Source organism: Limulus polyphemus, unplaced genomic scaffold (genome assembly GCF_000517525.1).
Source record: "Limulus polyphemus unplaced genomic scaffold, Limulus_polyphemus-2.1.2 Scaffold2199, whole genome shotgun sequence".
Taxonomy (NCBI): Eukaryota; Metazoa; Arthropoda; class Merostomata; order Xiphosura; family Limulidae; genus Limulus; species Limulus polyphemus.
Genome location: NW_013667809.1, coordinates 60590 through 70190, shown reverse-complemented (window position 1 = coordinate 70190; position 9601 = coordinate 60590). Strand labels below are relative to the sequence as shown.

Sequence of the window (9601 nt, the reverse complement as noted above, 5' to 3'; positions counted from 1 at the left end):
TGTCGAAACGTTGTACATTTGCTGTTATGTTAAACTTATATTAAAGTTTTTCTTCATTACCCATTCAAGCCGTCTCCAACCATTATTTGTTAAAGTTTGTTATGAATTTCGTGCAAAGCTACACGAGGGCTATCTGCGCTAGCCGTCCCTAATTTAGCAGTGTAAGACTAGGGAAAGGCAGCTAGTCATCAACACCCACCGCCAAATCTTGGGCTACTTTTTTACCAACGAACAATGGGATTCACCGTCACATTATAACGCCCCCCCCCCCCACGGCTGAAAGGGCGAGCATATTTGGTGGGACGGGGATTCGAACCCGCGACCCTCAGATTGCGAGTCGAGCACCCTTTCCACCTGGTCATGCTGGGCCCGGAAGCGAAGTTGTTTATAGTTTTTGTTTGTTTGTCTGTTGACAAGTTATACAATATGCTATCTGTTTTGTGCCCACCGTAGGAACCCAACCCCGAATTTTAGTGTTATAAGCAAAACCTCATCTTGCCATTGAGCAACTGAGGTTAGTTCTCATAAGCAAGAAATCTAAAATAGCTTCTGCCTCTGCATTGATAGCTCAATAACAGAATGGACGAGATTATTCATTAGAATCGTCATGTATTATCATAAAAAAGTTTCTTACATTGAATTCAATGTTATCGCTAAAATGGAGAAAAGAATCATTCGGGCGCTTCCGTTCATGCCATGATTTAAAAAATGTTATACATAAGATCGGAAATAGTAAACAGTCCTTTTCTGCTTGCTCGCTTTGATCCTTCGTCAACAACTTAGTGCTTCATTTCTTTCTCTCGGAATTGACTGTATATTGTTCAGAATGAATATTCATAACAGTGGTGGACACAAAACTTACATGTGATCAAAACTAGTCCTTATGTGTGTCAAAATATGAATTTTAGAAAGAAAGAAACATTAGATACAACGGGAATAAAATCTATCTACTGTTTTTTTTTATCTTTCTTAAACTTTGTCATGGAAATTCTGTGTTTATATATATTGTATCTGTATATTGTGTGTGTTTTCTTATAGCAAAGCCACAACGGGCTTTCTGTTGTGTCCACCGAGAGGAATCCAACACCGGATTTTAGCGGGGGACGCGTCTGTATACCATTTGAGTTTCAGTTTAGAAAGACTAACATATGGCTCAAACTTAAGAGCATGCACAGAAATTATACTGTTGCATCATTCGAATTTACTCAATTTTAGAAGGTTCTCAAAAAAATTTTACCCCCAGTAGCACAGCGGTATGTCTGCGAAGTTACAACGCTAGAAACCGGGTTTCGATACCCGTGGTGGGTAGAACACAGATAGCCCATTGTGCTTAACTTCAAACAAACAAACCAAATGTTTATTCTTCTCCAAATAAGTCCACTTTTTGACAAATATTTGTTTTTCATCGTCCACAGAAAAACTTTACGATCATACATTACTTTTGTAGCAATATGAGGAAAATTGTTATATATGGACTACATTAATGTCTACTGGCGATGAATGTAATAGCAGATAGTTTATTGCTCAATTCGTTAAAACATATTCCTGTTTTAGGATAAGTTTTTTTTAATTTATATATTGTATAGTTTTTACTAGTTTTCTTTTTACATTACGAATTGAACGATATAAAACACAATTTTGGCGAGATTACAAAATTTTAATGAATTTCAATTTCTTAAAAATTTAGGTAGTATCTCTTCGAAGTAACAGAGATACAAGAGGTACCTTAGGTATAAGAAAATTAGTAAGTTATGCTTATCGTTAATGGTGGAAGAAATAAAACGCTTTCGTTGTAATTAAGTAGACTGAACTTGATATTACCTTCTACTAAATAATCTCCCCACCGAACAATAGAAATAGTAACAATAAGAAATTTAAAATATTTCTGTACAGCTCGTGAGTTCTTGTACAAACAGGTATCAGTTCAATTCAATATCAATAATTGTGTTCTATGCTCTTAATATAAACCAATATTTAAGTAGTAATTTTAACACTCTAGAATTGTAGAAATAATAACAAGAAGAGCATGAAACTTCATTTCAAAACTATAATATTCTAAGTTTGATAAGGATTTGTCAGTACAAATAATGTTCAAAGTGAAATACTAAGAAATATTTAAAATGAAATGAATAACATTCATATTACCTTCATTTCCACTGACAAGCACACTTAAACCTGAAATCCAAATGTTAGCCTCGTCAGCAGACGAAGCTATGAGATCAAGCGATTTGTATCTGTTTCCATAGATGATTGAAAAAGCGCAAGCCTCATCGTAACCTCCGGCAATATCTTTTCTTCTAAGTAACTCGGTGGTCTTTCCGGCTCGAACCTCGTGGACACATCTAATGGAAACTTTAAAAGTAAATCATTGTTATTAATCACCTCGGCCATAGACTGCCAAGCTCACTAATTATAAAGGTAATTATGTAGAAGAACAACTTTTTTGTTGAAACTAGTATGGGCCGTGAAAAAGCTAGCCCAATATATTAACTATTTTAACCAAAGGTATTTTAGAGTCTGCTTATATGCAAATCTTTACAAGAGATTGCAAAAAGGCTTAAACATATGAAGCGCCATCTAGAAGTGTGGCATGTATGCCGCTTAACATTAATATTTAGTGTTATTATACTATTATAATACTTTCTTTGATAACCGTTATTTCGCATGAATAACCAAAAGTGTTAAAAATACCATTACTTTATACTACTACTACTTCAATTATGTTGTCATTTAGATTATTTCTTCCCAATTTCATGCAAACCTACCCAAGAGCCATTTGCGCACAGCTGTCCCCCATTTCGAACAGATAATTTGTTTGTTTGAAGTTAAACACAAAGCTACACAATGGGCTATCTGTGCTCTGCCCACCACGGGCATCGAAACCCGGTTTCTATCGTTGTACATCTGCAGACATACCGCTGAGCCACTGGGGGAGGGGGGAACTGATAGACTAGGGGGAAGGCAGTTAGTCAACAGCACCCAGTGCTAATTCTTCAGCTACTCTAATCGAATACTGATATTTGATCACCACTCTTATAGCCCATCCATGGCCCAAAAGTACAGAGTATTTGCCAGGATTCACAGTCCAGGCAAGCTTCCCTATTAGCTCAATCATATTAGAGAAAGCACAATAAACGAAACTCTGTGGAAGACAAACGTTTCCCAGAATGAACAATTTATATATATATATATTGCATTAACGACATTCATTTTAACAACGTGCGAATCGATGTAATCTTTATCTTGAGCATTCAACGCATCATTCATCGTTTGAATATATCAGACTTATCAGCGAAAACTTGGAGTTTACTCATCCAGCGTGAAGTATCACATGCCCTTACCAAAGAGATGTAAATCTTCTTTCTCCTGAGACATCTTGCCGTTTTCTTTGCAGCCTTAAGCCTAAATGAATTAAGTGTTTTAACAAGCTCAAAGAACTGCAGATCAATTCGCAATAATCTCAACAAATTAACGCAATTAAACATTTCTTAGTTGTTTTTTTTTACTTTCTCGTCGTTTACCTATTATATTAAAAAGTGTGCACAAATAATGAAACAACAACAACAGAATGTCGAACTTTTGTTGTTAAGTGCAAAATTAGAGAATGGTCTACCTTAGCTGATTTTCCCCTCTGCAGGAATAGAGCCCCGAATGTGTTATAAGCCCTCAATATTACCGCTGAGCCACAAGGTGAAATAAATAGTCTCTTCCAATTAGAAATTATAGCCTTACAATTATAAACAAGCATACGTATAAAATAATTAGTTTGTGTTAGCAGGCTTGAACAACAATCTGTTGAGGAACAAAGAAGTTGTGATTTAAACTACTTACAGAAATGACATATTACTTTATCACAAATATGCAAAATTTATCACAAAACCAGACAAAATCGTAAACATGCTGATTAATTTGTATATTTTAAATCGCATAGAAAGAAATGTTACTGACACAATAGAATACGAAGCTCGTTACTTTGAGATGGAAAAAAAAATTCCTTTCATTTTCTACCTATAAATCGAAACTGGGTAACAGATTTTAACGGTAATACTACGAGTACTGTTTGGCAAACTTCAAACATTAGACTAAACTTTTTGCAAACTACGTTTCCTGAAAGTAAATGGATTCCTCATTTTTGGGAAAGGGGAGATAATTTGTAAAAGTTTGTGGTGAATAATAATGGCTGGAGACGGCTTGAATGGGTAATGAAGAAAAACTTTAATATAAGTTTAACATAACAGCAAATGTACAACGTTTCAACAAGGTTTTGTCATCATCATGTGGTGAATAAGTTGGGAAAGAAGGGGGGGAGGTGTATGAAGAGAGAGGGAAGTACCTCAGATCCAGTCCTTCATTCATCGTAGGTTTTAAACCTTGATACTCTTACCTTAACAATACATGCTATACTTTTGTGTAATAAATAAAAGCTGGCCTGTAAATTAAAACGATTAAAATTTTTTATAGAAATAGCACAAACAGTTGAAAATAACAAACATCTGAACCAATATAACAAGAACAGATCTGTATAAAAACTCTGACCCGAGTAATGACATTCCCGAGAAAAAACATTTATTGAATGTTAATACCTAAAAGGTGGTTACAAGTAAACAGACAGACTTTACTGAAAAATCAATTCACTGTTTTGCATTACATGTATGTGTGTGTTTTCTTATAGCAAAGTTACATCGGGTTATCTGCTGTGTCCGCCGAAGGGAATCGAATCCCTCATTTAAGCGTTGTAAATCCGAAGATTAACCGCTATCCCATTCAGAAAATCACTAAAATCTGTTTTGTTATTGTTGTTGGTCGTTTCTGTTCACCCGTATATAGATGTGAACCCCGTACAAGGAGAAGACTAAACATATATAGTACGATTTAATGTTATCATAACATTACATATATGTATGTACATCGAAAACAATGTTCAAGTCACTCCTATAAAATACATAATATATATAGAAACCAAATCCAAATTGTTATTATAAAATGAAGTTTATTAGAAATGACTGTCACTCTTCGTGTATATACTTATAGGAGTGACTTGAACATTGTTTTCGATGTACATACATATATGTATTTTATAGGAGTGACTTGAACATTGTTTTCGATGTACATACATATATGTATTTTATAGGAGTGACTTGAACATTGTTTTCGATATATTCATTTACGAAACAAATATTATGTGTTGGTGAAAACGTTTATGGTATGATAGAGTACATATTATTCAAATTATTGATTTTTATATCTATATTTGTCGCTACATGGTGTTCAGTAAAAGCAGGCAAACGAAAATGACATCAAATTCCATAACACGTGGTATTTACATACATTTCTTTTACAGTGTAGAATTCATAAACATCCTCAAAACAAATAATGTATTTATTCGACAGCGTTCCTAATCCTCATTGTTATTTAATGTGACGCCCACGATGCGCTAATGCTATCTACAAATTCTGTTATAAGTAATAGCAAAGTTTTACAGCATCCATGATTTTTTTGTATTTTCTTTTCTATTAAGTGACCAGCACAGCTGTTGCTTCATCTGTTCAAATGGAATTTAACCTATAACGGTTCGTACTTTTTAATCTGTTTATTACCTTCATTTATTTATTGTTAAATCACGAGGCTACACAATGGACTATCTGTAATCTGTTCACTGCGGCTATCGATACCCGATCTTTAGTGTTATAAACCCTCAGACTTTCCTCTGAGCCACCAGAGGCATTTATACTAAGACAATATTACATCTTGGAACAAAGGATATTAAAACTACAATTCAATACATAGTTAACTGATTCGGAATAAATGAATCATAAGACGCAATTTAATATAAAATCTTGTACTTAAGAGACATTGGTTTGAAAATAATAACGATACAAGAAATGAATCAATGCAAGCAAAGAAGATTAAAAGTGTCCTAAAACTCTTATGGATAGCAATGATAAAAACATTTCTCAGCAAATAAGCAGAAATAGTTATCTATGAGAGCATTCTTTTCGACTGTGATTAGGTTTTTAGGGCAAGATTACTAATCACTTGATAAAATCTTTTGTTTATGAACGCTTTCTCCCATTTCCAAAATTGGGGATGGAATATTTTCATAGATTAAGTTAATACATTTTTTTAATCATACGTGTCTTTCCGACATTTTTAAAAGGGAGTATAGTAAAGAAATGCAAGTGCACACAATACAAAATCAGTAGGATCGTGAGACGAGTGTGAAATAAGCCAACAAGCTTCGTTTTTTATAATGACTATTTCAGTTCATTCTTGAAAAATTAGGATTGGTCAACAAATAATGAAAAAAACTAAAGACCGGTCTAAATGTGGATCTAAATCTAAATGTAGTAATGGATTAGATTCAGGTATTTCTAAAATAACCTTAGTTTATACGTTAACGTTAATAATTGTTAATAATCACAGGCAATGTAGAACAGATTCCTGGACCTCCAAAGAAAGTCAACAAGGAAATGTAGAAAAAAAGGGAGTAAGCAGGCCTCAAAAGTGAATAATAAAATACCTGAACGTGGTCACACCAAAGTATAACACTGCAAGTTACATAACCTTCGAAGGTTCAAGGCAATTATCAATAATAGACAGGGGAAGGTAACGCATTTGATGTTACCACAATAATTTGTTTGTAATTAAGCATAAAGCTACACAATGGGCTATCTGTGCTCTGCCCACCACGGGTAACGAAACCCTGGTTTCTAGCATTGTAAGTCCCCAGACATACCGCTGTGCCACTGGAGGGCTAGCACAAGAAACGAAAATTTAAATGGAGCCGAGAAATGTGAGAATCAAAGGCTTGTTTCTAAAAATATAATACAAGAATTAAAAAGCATAAATGAAAGTATAAATGTAGTTAAAGAGGAATTAAAAAATTATAATGAAAAATGATTAGAAAAAAAATACATGGCTTTAAATCAAAAATTTCGGAATATCGAAAATGAATGTGAAATAAACATTGTGGAGAAGGAAAATGAATTAGTTAAAAATACCCTAATTAGAATAAAAAATCAAAACAGAAGAAATGGTCTGGGGAATAAATAAAAGAAGAAAATTGGGAAGATAGAATAAAAGCACTAGTCAATGAACTGAACTTTTTAAATGGAAGACGCTGAGAAAATAGGAATTGAATGAGCACATAAAATTGGGGAAAAAAATGAGAGATCACAAATCATTGCGAAGTTTCTAAGATTTGATGACAGAGAAAAGTTATGGATGCTTTTAAAAAGAAGGTAAAGCATTTAAAGGAAAACAGTCAAAGGCTGCAAATGGGAGTTTACGAAGACTAGAAAGAAAAAAGAATGTTGAGAAAGAAAATGATTGATTTTAGAAAAGAAGAAAATCTGGCTTTTCTGAATTATCATAAACTTATTATTAAAGACAAAAGAGGTGAAAATATGCAAATAGTGTTACTTATTGATGGAGAGAGAGAAAGATACGAATTTAAGTTAGAAAACTGATCATGGTTCCTTGTTTGTTTGTGTATTTTTAGAGCAAAGCTACACTAGGCTATCTACTGTGTCCACCGCGGGGAATCGAACCGCGTTGTTAGTCCTTGTACTATAAGTTTTATTTTCTTGGGACCGAATAAACACTGGTATTTACAATTATTGAATTTTATAAAAAATATAATATAATTGCATTGTATGAAACATGGAATGTGGAAAATTATAGTAAATACTCAGTAGAGGGTTACGAATTTTACACAGGCTATTAAGTTTAATAAATTTGGTAGAGCCTCAGTAGGTATAGTTGTGTACGTAAAAAATACTATTTAACTAAGGATTATAAAGGGTATCTAAGAATTTAATTCGATGGTATATTACTTTTGCATATATCTAAAACAAGAAAGTTATATATATATATATTTTGTTGTTACATCCCACCATATGGTGCCAAAATATACGACTACTATAATAGCAGAAATGGGACTGAAAATTTGAATGAAAAAGTAATAGAATTAAAAATAAAGTTTGACAATTTGAATTATGGGAGATTTAAACACAAGAAATAGAAACATACAAGAACTTATTAAAATGGAACTTTGAATTGATTTTGGTATTAAGAAAATACACGAATATTAAGAGAGGGAATTCGAAGGATAAGGTAGCTAACAGCTTTGGTTATTTTCAATTGAAATAAATATCTGTAATGGTAGACTCCTAGGAGACAGTTGAGGAGAATTTACGTTTATCAATTAAAATGAAAAAAAACAGCATACATGAGGGCTATCTGCGCTAGCCGTCCCTAATTTATCAGTGTAAGACTAGAGGGAAGGCAGCTAGTCATCATCCACCCACCGCCAACTCTTGGGCTACTCTTTTACCAACGAATAGTGGGATTGACCGTCACGTTATAACGCCCCCACGTCTGAAAGGGCGAGCATGTTTGGTGTGACGGGGATTCGAACCAGCGATCCTCAGATTGCGAGTCGAGCGCCCTAACTACCTGGCCATACCGGGCCCCATAAAAATCAAAACTTGTAAGAATTCAGAAAGAACTAACAGAATTTTTAAAAGTGAAGTAATAACAAAGTAAGATTGTATGATAAGCCTTTTCCCATTTGTTGTCTATATGAATGACTTTATAACACAAATGAAAGAACATGGTTTTGGATTCTGTTGATAATAAGATAGGTGCAGGGTGTCCATAAATCATCTGACCCATGTTAAAAATTTATAACTTCAAAAACACTATAGATAGGACAATCCGGTTTTATGTAGCTTGACGAACTACTCATAAAATTTTTCCTCCTTTTTGTTGCAGATCCGTTGTAGGAGCATTGGTAGAAAAGACAAAAAGTGAAAAAAAGAAATGGCAACACCCCAGGAAAAGGCTTAATGTATGGTTTGGTTTGTTGAATCCAGATCAATCGTGTCAGTGCAACAAAATTACCGACGCATTTTTTTGACAAAGACCTACTAACCAAGAATAGCATAAAAGCTTGGTTTAAAAAATCCCTAGCAACTGGTAGAATGTTACAACAAAAGGAAGTGGACGTTCAAGTGTATCTGATGTCACAGTTGGTCATGTACAAGAGGCGTTTCTTAGAAGCACACTGTGCACGTGTGGAAGTACAATAAGACAAGAAAAAAACGTTATCAGTTTTTCGTCAAGTAAAATAAAACTGGAGTGTTCTATCTATAATATTTTTGAGGTTATTAATTTTTAAAATGGGTAAGATAATTTATGGACCTCCATTCTACCACTTTTGTATGCAGATGATAAGGTGCTGTGTAGTGAAACACCTGGAAAACTGAAAAATATGTTAAATGTTTTAGAAAAATGTTGTAACTCAACTAATTTATGTATTAATCTCCTGAAATCAAAAGGTTTAACTTTAGAAAGGGGGAGGTTTCTTAAAATCATCTGAAGACTAGTATATATATGTAATGAAAGGTTGGAGGTAGTTTCGTTTTATAAGTCTCTAGTAATTGCAATAACTAGCACATTGTCCTACAATCATATGACAGAACATTAAATTAAAGAAGCTGAAAAGGAAAGTAATGTGGTAATAAAATAATGACTGGAAAATAAATGGATTCTCATGTGAAATATACTTTGAAATATTTGAGAAAATGGTAACTCCAAT

General features: G+C 33.6%; 1 protein-coding gene across 1 annotated transcript in view; it reads right to left on the bottom strand.

Annotated features, from left to right (window-relative positions):
* The window catches only part of LOC106466232 (inactive phospholipase C-like protein 2), a 203160-nt gene that overhangs the window by 136093 nt on the left and 57466 nt on the right, over positions 1–9601 (bottom strand). The window contains exon 3 of the mRNA XM_022394212.1: positions 2106–2352. Coding sequence (XP_022249920.1) covers positions 2106–2352 — 247 coding nt within the window. The remainder of the gene's footprint in view (positions 1–2105; positions 2353–9601) is intronic.